General features: G+C 38.7%; 1 protein-coding gene across 5 annotated transcripts in view; it reads right to left on the bottom strand.

Annotated features, from left to right (window-relative positions):
• The window catches only part of DNAAF9 (dynein axonemal assembly factor 9), a 173,201-nt gene that overhangs the window by 90,692 nt on the left and 64,036 nt on the right, over nucleotides 1-18,473 (bottom strand). For 4 of the 5 annotated variants that reach the window (XM_019971938.2, XM_070802139.1, XM_070802140.1 and 1 more), the window contains exons 8-10: nucleotides 14,413-14,511; nucleotides 9,393-9,448; nucleotides 3,296-3,431 (exon numbers count right to left, since the gene is read on the bottom strand). In XM_019971938.2, coding sequence (XP_019827497.2) covers nucleotides 3,296-3,431; nucleotides 9,393-9,448; nucleotides 14,413-14,511 — 291 coding nt within the window. The remainder of the gene's footprint in view (nucleotides 1-3,295; nucleotides 3,432-9,392; nucleotides 9,449-14,412; nucleotides 14,512-18,473) is intronic. The other variant, XM_070802141.1, reaches the window with a different exon arrangement.

Below are 18,473 nucleotides of genomic sequence, written 5' to 3'. Positions count from 1 at the left end.
AACTTACTTTGCAAACGGTAAGAGACCAACAGGCACAGAAAACAAATGCATGGTCACCAAAGGGGAAACGGGGATGGGAGGAGGAACAAATTAGGAGGTTGGGATGAACATATACCCATTACTATATATAGAATAGATAACAAGGACCTACTGTATAGCATAGCCAATATTACAAAATATAACAACCTATAAGGGAAGAGAATCTGAAGAATATATATATGTGTGTGTATGTATAACTGAATCACTGTGCTGTACACCTGAAACTAACACTATTGTAAATTGACTATACTTCAAAAAATTTTTATTGATGTTTACACTAAAAAGGAAATTGGTACAATAGGATCTGCATGTATAATGTAAAACTGCTCAGATAATCTGAATGTGCAGATTTAATATCACCTATTTAATTTGTAAATTATTCACAAATAGCACAGAAATGGAAAAGTTAAGTATATCACCTTGGAACAGAGCTGAATGAAGATGAAAGTTCATAACTAGGGCCCCCACTGCCCCAGGACCAGCTCTCAAGTGAGTTCCTTAACTTCATTATGTTTTCATATTTGTATAATAAAGCACTCTGATTATTATTAAAAGTTGTGTAAATAATCTGCTAAATGTTTGTTTTAATAGACTATTTTTAGAGCAGTTTCAGGTTTAAAGAAAGACTGATCCAGGAGTATAAAGAATTCCCATATTACCTCCTCTCCTTCCCCCTGTCTCCACAATTTCCCCTATTATTTGTCTTATAATATTATATTTGTTTTAACTGATGAACTAATGTTGATAAATTATTATTTTTAAATATTTATTTTTATTTATCATCTGGCTGTTCTGGATCTTAGTTGTCGCACATGGGATCTTTAGTTGTGGCATGTGGAGTCCAGTTCCCTGACTAGGGAACTGGGCCCCCTGGATTGGTAGCATGGTGTGTCTCAGCCACTGGACCACCAGGGAAGTCCTGATAAATTATTATTAACTAGAGTCTACCGTTTATATTAGGGTTCATTCTTAGTACTGTACTTTCTATGGATTTTGACAAATGTATAATGACGTGCTCATCATTTTAGTATCATACAGAATAATTTCACTTTCCTAAAAATCCCCTGTGATCCATCCATTCTCCTTTCCTCCCAAACCCCAGGCAATGACTGATCTTTTACTATCTCCACTGGTATTTTTTTTTTTTGGCTGTACCACATGGCCTGTGGGATCTTAGTTTCCTGTCCAGGTACTGAACCCGGGCCCTTGGCAGTGAGAGTGAACGTCCTAACCAATGGACCACCAGGGAATTTCCTTTACTGTACTGTCTCCATTGTTCTACCTTTTCCAGAATGTCACACAGTAGAAATCATACACTATGTAGCCTTTGCAGATTAGCTTAACATTTTAAAATATATATATTTATTTGTTTATTTGGCTGCATCAGGTCTTAGTTGCATCATTCAGGCTTTCTAGCAATGGTACACAAGCTCCAGAATGTGCAGGCTCAGTAGTTGTGGCACAGTACGTGGGATCTTAGTTCCCAGACCACGGATCAAACTGGCGTTCCCTGAATTGCAAGGCAGATTCTTAACCACTAGACCACCAGGCAAGTCCCTGGCTCTTCAGCTTAGCAGTATGCATTTTAGGTCCCTGCATGTCTTTTTGTGGGGCTTCCCTAATCTGGGTTCAATCCCTGGGTCGGGAAGATACCCTGGAGGAGGGCATGGCAATACCCTCTAGTACTGTTGTCTAGAGAATCCCATGGACAAAGGAGCCTGGCAGGCTGCAGTGCTTGGGGTCACACAGAGCAGGACACAAGTGAAGCGACTAAGCAGCAGCAACAGCAACAGCATGTCTTTTTGTGGCTTGATAGCCCTTTTTAATCACTGGAACACAGTCTACTATATAGATTTACCACAGTTTTATTTATCCATTCACCTACTAAAGGACAACTTGGTTGCTTCCAAGTTTTGGCAATTATAAAAAGTGATGTTATAAATAAATTCCTGTGTAGCTGCTTTTTGTGTGGACATAAATTTTCAACTCTCTTGGTAAATACTAAGGAGCATAACTGACGCTAAAACGATGTTTAGTTTTGTAAGAAACTGTCAAACTGTCTTCCAAAGTGGCTGCACTATTTTGCATTCTCACCAGTAATGAATGAGAGTTTCGGAAGCTCCATTCTCTCCAGCATTTGGTGGTGTCAGTGTTTCAGCCATTCTAAGGTGTATAATGGATGGCTAAATTATCACTCCAAACATTTTAGAGCACAATCCTCACTGACTCTTCTAGTAGTCTGTGAGATCCTCCAAGGCAAAGACCATAAATATTTTCCTCAACCTAGCATAGTGACTGGAACATAGTCAAAAAGGATTACTGAATTAATGAGTCAAAGCCCTTTGGCTTTGGAGTCATAAAGACCTAAAAACAGAAACTGGCTGTATCATCCATAACGTGAGTGTGACTGGGGCTGGTTTCTTTTTCTGTAACTTTTTGAGATAAAAATTCACTGTTTTAAAGTATACAAAAAAATGTACTGGTTTCATCATTGTATTCTTTCATCCTCCTTATTGTTCTAAGAGTCCTTCCTTTTTAAATCATTTCTTCATTTCACCCAAACTTCCTTTAGTCCTTCTTTTTTATTAATACTTATTTTTATGTATTTATTTGGCTGCTCTGGATCTTAGTTGCAACATGTGGCCTGTGAACTCTCAGTTGCAGAATCCAAACTCAGAGTTGCAGCACGTGGGATCTAATTCCCCGACCAGGAATTGAACCCGAGCACTCTGCATTGGGAGCGTGGAGTCTTAGCCACTGGGCCACCAGGGAAGTCCCCCTTTAATCATTCTTTTAAGGTAGGTCTGCTGGTAACAAATTCTCTTAAGTTTTCTTTCATCTGGGCATGTCTTGATTACCTCATTACTAAACGGGATTTTCACTGGATATAGATTTCTAGGTGATAGTTCTCTCTCAGCACTTGAAATGTAACAGTCAAGACATAAACTTAGGCTTGGAATGACTATTTTCAAGTTAATTTAAAATTCTTATTCTACTATTGATACTAATTGGCTATCTTAAAGTTTGGCTTGTATTTTTTTATCCTTTTCCTTTCAAATATTTTAAAATTAAATATGCTTTCAAATCATACCTAGTACTTTTATATAAAAACAGTTTTTAATCACTTTTTACACCAAAACAACTTCAAGTTTAAGGTTAAATCAATTCACCAATTCGAAAAGTTCCATTTATCCAGCTCCCCTCCTCCCCAATTGATAATAAAACCAATTAAGCACCAGGAAGTCAAGTCACTCACCATGTGTCTGGCAAAGCTCCCACTGGGACCAGTGCTGCGTACTAGGTGCCCTTCAGAAGGGAAGTTAAAGTTGCCAGCATTGAGGTTTTCTCGTGTGGAGTGATTACCAAAGAGAACGAATGGCTGCCTATTAGGGCTAGAGTGGCAAATCAAAAACATGATTAGTGAAGAGATTCCTGGCCAAGGAAACTTCTAAATGAGGACATTCTTGGGCTTCTCTGAGTGGCATCCTGCAGTTTGAGCAAGGTGATCAGTACAGTCCACCTAACGCTCCCTGTTAGTTGAGAAGAGAAGACATAACTAAACCGAAGTCACATTTATATTTTCAACTTCTCTTGCTGCTTAAGGAGAAAGTTCTTTAAGTTTGCTATTCATGATGCAGAGACAGAGCAAAATCTCAATTTTATACAGCAGCATTTTGATAGAAATATACATTTTCAAGAATGATAGCAGTTGTGATACACTGAAGACAGACAACAGAGCTGTTAACCATTCCTGTATAGCTTTTAGGAGGGAATGAGGAAAGCCCAGCTGCAAACTTTCTCATACCTGCCCATTCCTGCAACCATCCCCCCTTTACCCTCTTTCCTCTTGGCTGCAATGCTTCCTTGTAGTTTCTGTGCTTTCTACTCTGCCCTCTACAATCCATTCTCCACATGGCAGAGAAGACAATCTTTTAAACACACAAAACCTTTACTTTTAGAAGGGCTGAAATTTTCACATGGCCAACAGGGACTTACATGGTCTGGCCTAGACAATTTCCTTAGCTCCATGAAAGGCCACTCTCTCCCAACTCCCCCTTTCAGGCAAACTCAAATTTATTTTCCTTCACACACATTTCTTTTATGTTTCTGATATTTTCATCTCAGGACCACTGCTTTTCTCCCTTAATATTCTTACTTATCATTCACATCTACCCCCAGAGGTCAGCTCTGGGGTATGGTCTTCACAGTAACCATGTTCTTTTCTCCTTCAAGGAATCAGAGTTTTGCAATTACATATTTTTTTTGTGAGGATGCTTGATTAATGCCTTATTTCTCCACCATGCTATACACTCTATGAGGGAAGAGACTGTGTCTGGTTTATTTTTTAATCATGTATCTGTTGTTTAGTATGTCATGCCTTCTCAACAAATAGTCAATGACTATAGGGTATTTTAAAAAGATATTTTCTGCTACAGATTGAATGTTGTGTCCGTCCAAAATTCAACTTGCTAAAATCCAAACCACCGAAGTGATGGTATTAGGAGAGAGAGATTTGGGCCTTCATTGAGCCTTCATGAACAGGATTATAAAACAGACTTATAAAAAGCGGTTCCAGAGAGAGTCCCTTGCCCCTCCTGCCACATGAAGTTATAGTGAAATGACAGCCATCTATGAAAAAGTAGGCCCTCACCAGACACCAAATCTACCAGTGCCATGATCTTGGACTTCCCAGTCTCCAGAACTGTAATGGAGAAATAAATGTTGTTTATAAGCTACCCAGTCTATGATATTTTTGTCACAGCAGCTAAAACAGACTAAGCCAGCTTTCTTTATCACATATCCTTTCCTGAAAGTGTCCTTATGAAAGCGGCAAAGTAAAGGGACAAAGCAGGTGATTAAATAGTTAATCCCACTAGGAGACTGTAAGTAGAAAGAACATGGTAGACCCCTGTAAGTTTATGATTATTCAAGAAAGTAGGTTTGCTACTTTTGTGGTTACCACAAAACCATGCAACAGGAGCACAAAACACGCCCCAAAACATTAAAACAATGGTGACATGAGACCCACATCTTGCCCAGTGAGCTCAGTAAGCTAGGACATGCTCTCTGCACCCAACAAAAAAACAATAATTTGTGGACCTAGTTTGACCATGTAGGGACAAGAAAACTCTCCTGCTCAATCTAGAGGAGTAGCTGATGATGGAAGCATGACTTCTACTCCAGAAAGACAAAGATTTCCCCCTCCCCACTTTCTATGATTATAAAATTGTAGCCCAGAAGGTTCTTGGAGATGTAGTGTCTGTCAACTGCCCCCTTGTAAGCCTCAAAAGCATCCTATTCTAATAAATCACTTCTTACCTATTACTTTGCCTCTTGCTGAATTCTCTTCTGTGCTGAGACATAAAGGACTACGGTACTACAGCTCTCTGGAGCCCCCAAAATGACACGTTTCACTTAAGAGTATGTCATGCGGAAAATCCTTTGCATTTCTTTTCACTGTTCTTAAGCATCAAACTGTGGTTTTTGAAAGTAAACATGACTCTGATTCTATTCTGATGCTTAATTTAAGCTAAGTGACACACTGAGCAGAAAAAGATGACTCTGAATCCTAGTCAGGTAGTTTGTCTCCTTATCAGATTGGACTGGAATTAGGGAAGAAAAGAAAGGAAAGATCTACTCTCATTTATAAGCCTCTTATCCTTCTCCATCAGAGGCCAGACAGACTATAAACCACCATCACAGAAAACTATACAATCTAATCACATGGACCACAGCCTTGTCTAACTCAATGAAACTATGAGCCATGCTGTGTATGGCCACCCAAGACGGACAGGTCATGGTGGAGACTTCTGACAAAACGTGGTCCACTGGAGAAGGGAATGTCAAACCATTTCAGTATTATGCCTTGAGAACCCCATGAACAGTATGAAAAGGCAAAAAGATGGGCACTGAAAGATGAACTCCCCAGGTTGGAGGGTGCCAAATATGCTACTGGAGATCAGTGGAGAAATAACTCCAGAAAGATTGAAGAGACGGGGCCAAAGCAAAAACAATACCCAGTTTGTGGATGTGACTGGTGATGGAAGTAAAGTCTGATGCTGTAAAGAGCAATACTGCATAGGAACCTGGAATGTTAGGTCCATGAATCAAGGCAAATTGGAAGTGGTCATACAGGAGATGACAAGAGTCAACATCGACATTTTAAGAATCAGCAAACTAAAATGGACTGGAATGAGTGAATTTAACTCAGGTGACCATTATATCTACTACTATCAGCAAGAATTCCTTAGAAGATATGGAGTAGCCATCACAGTCAATGAAAGAGTCCGAAATGCAGTACTTGGATGCAGTCTCAAAAACGACAGAATGATCCCTGTTCTTTTCCAAGGCAAGCCATTCAGTATCACGGTAATACAAGTCTATGCCCCGACCAACAGTGCTGAAGAAGCTGAAGATGAATGGTTCTATGAAGACCTGTAAGACCTTCTAGAACTAACATCCAAAGATGTCCTCTTCATTATAGGGGGCTGGAATGCAAAGTAGAAAGTCAAGAAATACCTGGAGTAACCGGCAAATTTGGCCTTGGAGTACAGAATGAATCAGGGCAAAGGCTAATAGAGAACACACTGGTCATAACAAACACCCTCTTCCAACAACGTAAGAGAAGACTCTAACACATGGACATTACCAGATTGTCAATACCGAAATCAGATTGATTATATTCTTTGCAGCCAAAGGTGGAGAAGCTCTATACAGCCAGCAAAAACAAGACTGGGAGCTGACTGTAGCTCAGATCATGAACTCCTTATTGCCAAATTCAGACTTAAATTGAAGAAAGTAGGGAAAACCACCAGACCATTCAGGTATGACCTAAATCAAATCCCTTATGGCTGTACAGTGGAAGTGACAAATAGATTCAAGGGATCAGATCTGATAGATAAGAGTGCCTGAAGAACTATGGATGGAGGTTCATGACATTGTACAGGAGACAGGGATCAAGATCATCCTCAAGAAAAAGAAATGCAAAAAGGCAAAATGGTTGCCTGAGGAGGCCTTACAAATAGCTGAGAAAAGAAGAGAAGTGAAAGGCAAAGGAGAAAAGGAAAGATATACACATTTGAATGCAGAGTTCCAAAGAATATCAAGGAGAGATAAGAAAGCCTTCCTCAGTGATCAATGCAAAGGAATAGAGGAAAACAATAGAATGGGAAAGACTAGAGATCTCTTCAAGAAAATTAGAGATACCAGGGGAACTGTTCATGCAAAGATGGGCACAATAAGGACAGAAATGGTATGGACCTAACAGAAGCAGAAGATATTAAGAAGAGGTGGCAAGAATACACAGAAGAACTATAAAAAAAAGATCTTCATGACCCAGATAACCACGATGGTGTGATCACTCACCTAGAGCCAGACATTCTGGAATGCAAAGTCGAGTGGGCCTTAGGAAGCATCACTACGAACAAAGATAGTGGAAGTGATGAAATTCCAGTTGAGCTATTTTAAATCCTAACAGATGATGCTGTGAAAGTGCTGCACTCAATATGCCAGCAAATTTGGAAAACTCAGCAGTGGCCACAGGACTGGAAAAGTTTTCAGTTTTCATTCCAGTCCCAAAGAAAGGCAATGCCAAAGAATGCTCAAAGTACAGCACAATTGCACTCATCTCACACGCTAGTGAAGTAATGCTCAAAATTCTCCAAGCCAGGCTTCAGCAATACATGAACCGTGAACTTCCAGATGTTCAAGTTGGTTTTAGAAAAGGCAGAGGAACCAGAGATCAAATTGCCAACATCCATTGGATCATTGAAAAAGCAAGAGAGTTCCAGAAAAACATCTATTTCTGCTTTATTGACTATGCCAAAGCCTTTCACTGTGTGGATCACAACAAACTATAGAAAATTCTGAAAGAGATGGGAATACCAGACCACCTGACCTGCCTCCTGAGAAATCTGTATGCAGGTCAAGAAGCAACAGTTAGAACTGGACATGGAACAACAGACTGGTGCCAAATTGGGAAAGGAGTACGTCAAGGCTGTGTATTGTCACCCTGCTTATTTAACTTATATGCAGAGTACATCATGAGAAACGCTGGGCTAGATGAAGCAGAAGGTAGAATCAAGATTGCCAGGAGAAATATCAATAACTTCAGATGTGCAGATGACACCACCCTTATGGCAGAAAGCGAAGAACTACTAAAGGACCTCCTGATGAAAGTGAAAGAGAGTGAAAAAGTTGGCTTAAAACTCAACATTCAGAAAACTAAGATCATGGCATCTGGTCCCATCACTTCATGATAAATAGATGCAGAAACAAGTGTCAGACTTTTTTGGGGGGCTCCAGAATCACTTCAGATGGTGACTGCAGCCATGAAATTACAAGACACTTGCTCCTTGGAAGAAAAGTTATGACCAACCTAGACAGCTTATTAAAAAGTAGAGATATTACTTTGCCAACAAAGGTTCATCTAGTCAAAGCTATGGTTTTTCCAGTAGTCATGTATGGATGTGAGAGTTGGACTATAAAGAGAGTGAGTGCCGAAGAACTGATGCTTTTGAACTGTGGTGTTGGAGAAGACTCTTGAGAGTCCCTTGGATAGCAAGGAGATCCAACCAGTCCATCCTAAAGGAAATCAACCTTGAATATTCATTGGAAGGACTGATGCTGAAACTCCTATACTTTGGCCACCTGATATGAAGAACTGACTCAATGGAAAAGACCCTGATGATGGAAAAGATTGAAGGCAGGAGGAGAAGGGGATGACAGAGGATGAGATGGTTGGATGGCATCACCACATCAATGGACATGAGTCTGTGTAAACTCCAGGAGTTGGTGATGGACAGGGAGGTCTGGCGTGCTGCAGTCCATGGGGTCGCAAAGAGTTGGATGCAACTGAGTGACTGAACTGAACTGAACTCTCATTTATTGATCAGAGGAACTATCCCCAGCTTGGCCCTCCTGATTATCATGGGTGCTGAGGAAACACTACAAGAAAACAAGCACAGCAGCCCTCATGCTCCCATGTCTTCCTGGGGCTGGACCTTTATGCTGGATCCCGTTTACTCCCTAAAAGCCACAGTTGATGCCTGCCAAGCCCTTAGACACCCTGCTTCCTCTAGTTTTGCTAGGCTAGGGATGGAATAAAAAAAATTCCTTTCTTTAGATTTTAGCAAGTTACAATGTTTTAAAAACCAGTTTAATATAAAACTCTTTAATACATAAATACAGAAGGAGTGAAAGGATTTTATAGAGTATGGATTTCTTACTCTGTAAGAAAATCAACTCATACTTTCTTGATCCAGCTTCTAGACTAAGATTCTACCCCCATTTCCACTCCCTTATCAACCCCATTTTCTCTATTACCATTCACCTTTCTTTCCCAAGAATCTTACCTATTTTCAGTTATATGACTGGAGATCATTCCATGACTAAAGTAACTTCTGAATGGCTAAAAAAGAAGCCAACATTATATATATTAAGATCACAATTTTATAAAACAATCACAAACCCCTGATATATGCATGCAGGTATATAAATAAAGTGTGTCAAAGAGACAGAGAATGAGAAAAAGAGGGAGAGATATGTTTGCAGGTTTTTACAAGAACACAAGAGGACAACACGAATTTTGGGGATAGCAAACAAAAATTAGCAAAGGAAAAAGGCAAATGGCTGCAAAAGAAAAAGAAAGGAAATGGAAGGTGAAGGAAAGACATTCTTGTCAAATTTTTAGTTTTTAACTACTGAAAGGAAGTTGGAAGAACCACCATCAGTGTTCTAAGTTACTAACCATAAAGGAGTCTTTTTCTTCTATTAAAATTTTTCTACATTTTCAATAATTAGAAGTATGTTACTTCTATAAATTACAATATTTATTAATTCTAATAATACTAATTTAACATCAGCAATGAGGAAGAATCCAAGGGATAGAAGTACTGACAGAAGTTTCTCAGGAAACCACAGAAGTATGTCTCAGCTTTGACGTGCATAGTGCTAAACATTAATCAAACATTAATATGCAGGATCTATGTCAAGAGTTCAAAACTTCAAAAGGCAATTTGAATCTCCTTAAATAATACTGACTGTTTCCCCTTCAATTTAAATACGTAATATATGCTTATTTTAGAACACAATAAAAACACCTACAATCTCTAAGAACTGTTAACATTCTGGTACATTTTCTTCAAGTCTTTTTTTTATGGTATAGTCATAGAATATATACAGATTGTACCAAAGTTTATTAAAAGTCCTTTATTCTTGGAAATTTATATTGCTACTAACTTTCTTATATCATGAATAATACTACAATGAATTTATCATAAATTTTATCTACATTTCTGATTATGTCCTTAAGGCAAATGAAATTATAGGGTAAAAAGGCAGAACTATATTGCTAAATTGGTTTCAAAAAAGTTTGATCAATGTACACTTCCACTTACAATATCTGAGTGTGCCTATCTCAAGGTAAGCACTGTCCATTAAATGTCCTTTTAAAAATATGGTGACAAATGAAAAATGGTACCTCATTGTTGATTTATTTTACTTTGATTTTTAATGAAGCAGAATATTTCAGATATGTTCAGTGGCCATTTGGACTTCCCTTTGGTCATTAACTGCTTATTTACATCCTCTGTATGTTTATTAGTTGGAGTTTGTCTTACTGATTTGTAAAAACTCTTTAAAAGTAATCAGTTAAAGTTTATTGAGGATTTACCATGTGAACTATGGTAAGTATTTAAATATATTATCTCAAATACAGTTGATCCTTGAACAACATAGGTTTGAACTGGACAGTTCCGCTTATATGTGGATCTTTTAAAATAGTAAATACCACAATAATATATGATCTACAATTGGTTGAATCTGTGAATGTGGAACTGCAGATGCCAAGGAAACACAGATATGGAATGACTGAGTATAGGAGGAGTTGTGTACACAAAAGGCTGACTGTAAGTTACATGCAGAATGTTGACTGTACACAAAAGGCTGTACACAAAAGGCTGTTGTGTACACAAAAGGCTGACAATAAGTTACATGCAGAATGCTGACTGTTACATGCAGAATGTGGAGGGTCTGGGTCCCTAAAACCAGTGCTGTTCAATGGTCAACTGTAATCCTATGTGGTTCAGTCTATCATGATACCCTCTCCACAGATGAGCTGGCTAATTTACATGTGTCCCAGGTCACAGAGCTAGTGAGCAACATAGTCAGGATTCTAACTGGATTTGGGGACAAGAGATAAAATTAGATTCATATCTCACATCATATACACAAGAAGATTTCAAGTAAATTAGGGATCTAAATTTAAAAAATTAAACCATATAAGTACTAAATGAGTAAACTCCTCTTTAACCTTAATAAGCCTTTCTGTATATACGATTTAAAATCCATAGGCAATATAAGAAAATATTAATAAATTTATATAAAAAGTTTGCATGGCAAGAAACCACAATAAACAAAGCAACTGATAAAAAGGAAGAAATATTTTGAATATATATCATAGACAAAAAGTTAATAGCCTAAATATATATAAAGAACTCAAAAAAACAATGGACAAAAGACCTAAAACCTGTACTCTATAGCTCCAGTTAATAATACTGTGCCAATATTAAAATGGGAAAAAGACATGAAAATAAAATATAAAATGGCCTTCAAACATATGAAAAAGTGTTCAAGCTTAGTAATAATTAGAAAAACACAAACTAAAATAATTCCAAGATATCAGTTCTCATCTATGAGACTGTCGAAACTTAAAAAGTATGACAACACATTCTACTGGGAAAGCTATGGCGAAACAGGCACTCTCATATGTTGCTAGTGGGAATGCAAATCGGTACAATCTTTCTGAAGGGAAATTTGGCAATAGCTAACACAACTACAAATGCACTTACCTTGTGACCCAGCAATCCCATTACTAGGTATACAAACCTCCAACAATATGAAAATACATAAGCACAGAGTTATTTACTATGGCACTGTTTGCAATGGCATAATATTGAAAATAAACTAAATACACATACCTAAGAGAGTGGCTGAGTAAATTAAGATAAATCCACACAATGGAGTACAGCTGAACACATGGGTTAATCTGTGTATAACTTACAGTTAGCCCTCTGCATTCGGAGCTTCTCCACATCCAATCATGAATTCAACCAATCGTGAATTGCAGTACTGTAGTATTTACTACTGAAAAATATCCATGTATCAGTGGACCCAGGTAGTTCAAGTCTGCATTGTTCAAGGGTCAACTGTACTATGAATTATAACAAAGAATGAGGAAGCTCTCAATGAACTGACCTAGAGAGAGTTCTAGGATACACTGAGCATAGTGTTAAAAGAGCAAAGTAGAAATGACTACATATAGTATGCTACTCTTCAATGAAAGAAAGAAGAGTTTATAAGAAAACAGCAATGTATCTGATCATTTGTGCAAAAGAGACAGAAAAGAGTTTATCAGAGATTTGTTACCTATTAGTAACAGAATGGGTGAAAGAGAATGGGAAGAAAGTGGGAATGAGAACAAGGTACCAAGAAACCAGGAGTGACACTTGCCTGAGCAAATCTTTGTGAATATTTTTCACTCTTAGAATCAGTAATGAGAGAAGAAAAAAAAAAAGAATTAAAAAAACAAAAAGGAAATGGGCATCAGTAAGAGGTGGGCCAACTTCAAGTGGCCTAATATAGAGGTAACTGGAGTCTCTGAAGGGAAAGAGGACAGAAAAAACAATAGCCAAAAACTTCCCAAACTTGATACAATTATAAATCCACAGATCCAAAAAGTTCAACAAAACCCAAGCATAAGAAGTATGATCAAAATTACAGTCAGACAGGACTTTCCTGGTGGTCCAGTGGTTAAGAATGCCAACACAGGGGACACAGATTCGATCCCTGGTCCAGGAAGATTCCACATGCTGCAAGGAAACTAAGCCCGTGTGCCACAACTACTGAAGCCTGCACATCTGAAAGCCCACACACCACAACTACTGAGCCCACAACCTGCAGCTACTGAAGCCCAATGCCTTGAGCCTGTGCCCTGAAACAAGAGAAACCGCTGCAATGAGAAGTCTGTACGCCACAACTGGAGAGTAGCTCCGGCTTATAGCAACTAGAGAAAGCAATGAAGTCTTCCCTGCAATGAAGACACAGGGCAGCCAAAAATAAAAATAAATGATTTAAAAAAATGAACAGTTAAAAAATTACAGTTAGACATATGGTAATCAAATTACTCAAAACCAGTAATGAAAGAGAAAATCTTCAAAGCTACCAGAGGGGAAAAAAGACTAATTATATGCAGGAGAACAAAGAAAAAGATAAAAGACATCATTAGAAACAACGCAAGTGAGAAAAGAGTGAAACAACATCTTTCAAGTACTGAAAGGAAAAAACTGTCAACCTAGGATTCCATACACCACAAAAATACTTTTAAAAATGAAAGTGAAAAAAATATTTTCAGACATACAAAAGCTGGAAGAATTTTCTTCTGAATCATCAGAAGATTCACACTATAAAAAATGTTAAAGGATATCCTTCAGGGAGAAGGGAATTATATCATATGAACATCTGTGTCTAACACAAAGAAATGAACAGCACCAGAAATTTCAACTGCATGGGCAGATATGTAAGATTTTTAAATTACTTAAAATCTTTAAAAAGTATTTTTAAAGATAAAAAGATAATTGACTAAACAAGAATAATACCAATATACTGTGGGGTTTATAGCATAAGGTAAAAAAGGTAAAAGTAAAGTGCATGGCAACAAAGATCAGCTCCAGTTCTAAAGATCAGGAGTAGGGCTTATACTGGGTCACAGTGAAACACAGGAGACTGAAGACTGGCAGTCCAAACCCAAAGTAAGCTCAAATGCAAGCTCAAGATCTCTTTGATTCTGCCTGTTGACTAGTTTTGGGAACAGTTCTGTATCTTAGTTCTTGATTTACATACCTCAGTTTACTCATGGAATGGTTCCTAGCCTGAACCTAGCAACTTCACGTTGTTTGCTTAGAAAGAAAGCTTGTCATCACCTAGAGGTTCAACTGACAAAGGTGTGCTATTCATATGTGAAGAATTATTCCTAGGCTTATTAACTGGTGCCCAGCAGAATTCCTGACTGACAAGGACACCACCTCTAAGAAATGAGTATCTTTATTATAAAGAAACTGGCACAGAAAAACCAAAAAGAATATATAAGAACATATATATATTCTTATATATATATTATATATTCATATATATACATTCTTATATATATATATAGGGGGTGGCACAGAAACTAAAAATTTCTTTACATCATGCAACAAAGTTTAAGGAAATGATAACCAAATTAGGATTGGTAGTGTTGTAGTCTGAAAAATTTTTTAATAAAAATTAAAAAAATTAGCCAATTTTTTCTTTCTTTTTGACCCTTCCTTTACATACCTCACCAGCCTGAGATTCGGACAATTCTAGCAAGAAGGGAATTTCTGTGTCAAAATTAGCGAAGAAGCTAGTCCACTGATATTCAAAAGCCACCAAATCCTAGAAAGAAAATGAAAAAGATAATGCGTTTGGTCATTTAAGGAGATACTTTAGAAAACCAGACTCATGAAACCACATCTGATCTCAAAATACCAGACTATTTAAATACATTGTTTAAAAGGTAGTAGCCAACTATTGATACCTGTTATCACATGGATGGACCTTAAAAACATTATGCCCAGTGAAAGACACCAGATATGAGAGACTACAATATATGAAACACTCAGAAAAGACAAATCTAGAGAGACAGCAAGTAGACTAGTGGTTTGCTTAGGGCTGGGAGTGGGAATGGAAACTGACTACATGTCAGCATGTACCGAATCTCAAGGCCTTGTGCCTGACACAGTGAGGCCTGTCAATACTAAAACGCAGAGTTTGGAACAGACAAAGGTTTATTACAGATTGATACAAGGAGATGGGTGGCTCATGCTCTAAGAACCCCAAAGTTACTGAAAGCTTTCAGCAAGCTCCTTTAAAAGCAAAAGGTGAGGGATGGGCGCAGTTAGTTGTTGCAGACTTCTCAGTGTCAGATCCTTTGTTCTTGAGGTGAGGTCATACATAGTCAGCTAATGATGTTCCTGTAAATCTCTACCAGATTTTAATGTTAAGTCTCTGTCCTGACAAGAAAGGGCAAAGCCCTAAGGTACAACTTTCACCCTCCAAGGTCCCAGTCCTGGATAAGAGAAGACAGATCTCAGTCGGCACCTCTTTCAGGGCCTGGTTCTCACATCCTGCCCAGCTATCATCCCTGAGGGAGCCAGGCCCCCAACCTAACTGGCCCTCCGTCTCCTCAGGTCGCTCAAATAAGGGAGACCAGATCTCACAGACTGTGACGAGACAGACATCCACTGTTGGTAGGATGGACAGACAGGGAAGGGGGAAGAGATTCACTACTCCTCAAGGCCTGGGCCACAGCTAGTGGAAGACCTTAGTGAGGGCTCTGGAGCCCTCTAGAATGGGTGAGCTGGAAGGCCTCCAGAAGGCCTGAATCTGCTTCTTAACTCACTCTCCACCTGGTGACTACCACACCACTGACCATTGACTGAATCACTTCCCTAAGGGTCACTCGACAGCTGATTGCTGAGGGGTTGGGGGGAGGAACAGGGCAGCACTGAGGCACCAACCAAATGGCTGAGCAAGACCATTTGCCTAGTTACAGGGTGTGGAGTAAAGAGGCACAGCAATGGCTGCCTGTTAAGGGGTGTGCTCAACCCGCTCTGTTGCAAGCACAAAGGAACTCTCTGGGTTGATGACAAGTTGTAAAATTCAAAGTGTGGTGATAATTGCATCGTTCTGTAAACTTACTAAAAATCATCGAATTGTATACTTAAAATGGGTAAATTTTATGGCATATAAATTATATTTCAGTAAAGCTTTTTTTTAAAAAAAGGACAGTAATTTCCTTTAAAAGCTATTTTTAAAAAGGACAATCGGCAGTCCTTGTTGAGAGGGAGTTATTTATGAGGCAATGTAAAGCTATTTATGAGACACTGTACCTAGTAAGTACCAAAAGGGTTACAACAGTGAAGTCTGTTCAAGGACAAATTAGTTGACTTTAGTTAGAAGTTAAGTGGGGTCAGAAGTGACCCTGATCCCCTTTCTCCCTCATCCCCTCCTCCTAGGGGGAATGCTAATATGTACCTTACCTGCTGATTCTCCTCCAAATACAGCCTACCTCCTTCCCCCATCCCAGTTGGTTTTAAGCATCCTCTCTGAATTCATTCCTGTAACCAACCACTACACATTGCTTTTTTGGCTTTTCTTTAAGGCATCATCAGCTAATCCAAAATATCAGCTATGACTTGCTTGATCTTTGGCCTTATTTTGAAGTGACATCTTTGGCCCTATTTTGAAGTCACTGTTAATTTGTACTCAAATTGGATAGGAGTTTTCTTATTTTTAATAAACCAACCCTGCCCTTATATTTCTTTTGGTTGTGCACTTTCTTCACTGCTGCTCACAGTGATTCTCTAGTTGCAGCAAGTGGAGGCTACATTGCGGTGAATGCTGAGGAGCACAGGCTCTAGGCGCAGAGGCTTCAGCAGTTGCAACACATAGCCTCAGTAGTTGTGGCACATGGGCTTAGTTGGTCCTCAGCATGTGGAATCCTCCTGGACCAGGGATCAAACCTGTCTCCCCTGCATTGGCAGGTAGAATCTTATTCACTGTATCACCAGGGAAGTCCCTGGAGAGTAGTTTTCACTGGCCGTCTCACACTGTGTAAGTGTACATGACAAGCACTCACCTTGCTTACAGCAGGCATTCTGTTTGCTGCACTAAAACTGACTGTCTGGATCTATGCTCTTTCCTAGTCATCTCTTTAAGGATACACAAGTACTCAGATCTATGAACTGTGTTAACCATGCAACGACTATACACCTGGCCTCAGGCCTAAGGCACAATTAACCTCTGCAGAGAATACTTAGTGTAAACAATATTCTCAAGTGTCTTCACTATTTTGATGCCTAGATGATCTATATTTTATTTATAATATATATATAACATTACATGTAATAAATATTATTTATACTTATTATTTATATTTATCAATATTTATATTATTTATATTTACTATTATTATAGTCAGCAAAAACAAGACCGGGAGCTGACTGTGGCTCAGATCATGAACTCCTTATTGCCAAATTCAGACTTAAATTGAAGAAAGTAGGGAAAACCACTAGACCATTCAGGTATGACCTAAATCAAATCCCTTACCATTATACAGTGGAAGTGAGAAATAGATTTAAGGAACTAGATCTGATAGAGTGCCTGATGAACTATGGACAGAGGTTCGTGACATTGTACAGGAGACAGGGATCAAGACCATCCCCAAGAAAAAAAAACAAATGCAAAAAAAGCAAAATGGCTGTCTGAAGAAGCCTTACAAATAGCTGTAAGAAGAGAAGAGAAGCCAAAAGCAAAGGAGAAAAGGAAAGATATACACATTTGAATGCAGAGTTCCAAAGAATATCAAGGAGAGATAAGAAAGCCTTCCTCAGTGATCAGTGCAAAGAAATAGAGGAAAACAATAGAATGGGAAAGACTAGAGATCTCTTCAAGAAAATCAGATACCAAGGAAACATTTCATGCAAAGACAGGCTCAATAAGGGACAGAAATGGTATGGACCTCACAGAAGAAGAAGATGTTAAAAAGAGGTGGCAAGAATACACAGAAGAACTATAAAAAAAAAGATCTTCACGTCCCAGATAATCACAATGGTGTGATCACTCAACTAGAGCCAGACATTCTGGAATGTGAAGTCAAGTTGGCCTTAGGAAGCATCACTACGAACAAAGCTAATGGAGGTGACGGAATTCCAGTTGAGCTATTTCAAATCCTAACAGATAATGCTGTGAAAGTGCTGCACTCAATATGCCAGCAAATTTGGAAAACTCAGCAGTAGCCACAGGACTGGAAAAGTTTTCAGTTTTCATTCCAGTCCCAAAGAAAGGCAATGCCAAAGAATGCTCAAAGTACAGCACAATTGCACTCATCTCACACGCTAGTGAAGTAATGCTCAAAATTCTCCAAGCCAGGCTTCAGCAATACATGAACCGTGAACTTCCAGATGTTCAAGCTGGTTTTAGAAAAGGCAGAGGAACCAGAGATCAAATTGCCAACATCCATTGGGTCATCTAAAAAGCAAGAGAGTTCCAGAAAAACATCTATTTCTGCCTTATTGACTATGCCAAAGCCTTTGATTGTGTGGATCAGAACAAACTGGAAAATTCTGAAAGAGATGGGAATACCAGACCACTTGACCTGCCTCCTGAGAAATCTGTATGCAGGTCAAGAAGCAACAGTTAGAACTGGACATGGAACAACAGACTGGTGCCAAACTGGGAAAGGAGTACGTCAAGCCTGTATATTGTCACCCTGCTTATTTAACTTATATGCAGAGTACATCATGAGAAATGCTGGACTGGATGAAGCAGAAGCTGGAATCAAGACTGCCAGGAGA

Source organism: Bos indicus, chromosome 13, assembly GCF_029378745.1.
Source record: "Bos indicus isolate NIAB-ARS_2022 breed Sahiwal x Tharparkar chromosome 13, NIAB-ARS_B.indTharparkar_mat_pri_1.0, whole genome shotgun sequence".
NCBI lineage: Eukaryota > Metazoa > Chordata > Mammalia > Artiodactyla > Bovidae > Bos > Bos indicus.
The sequence above is the reverse complement of the archived record's forward strand: the minus strand, read 5'-3'. Positions and strand labels throughout refer to the sequence as shown.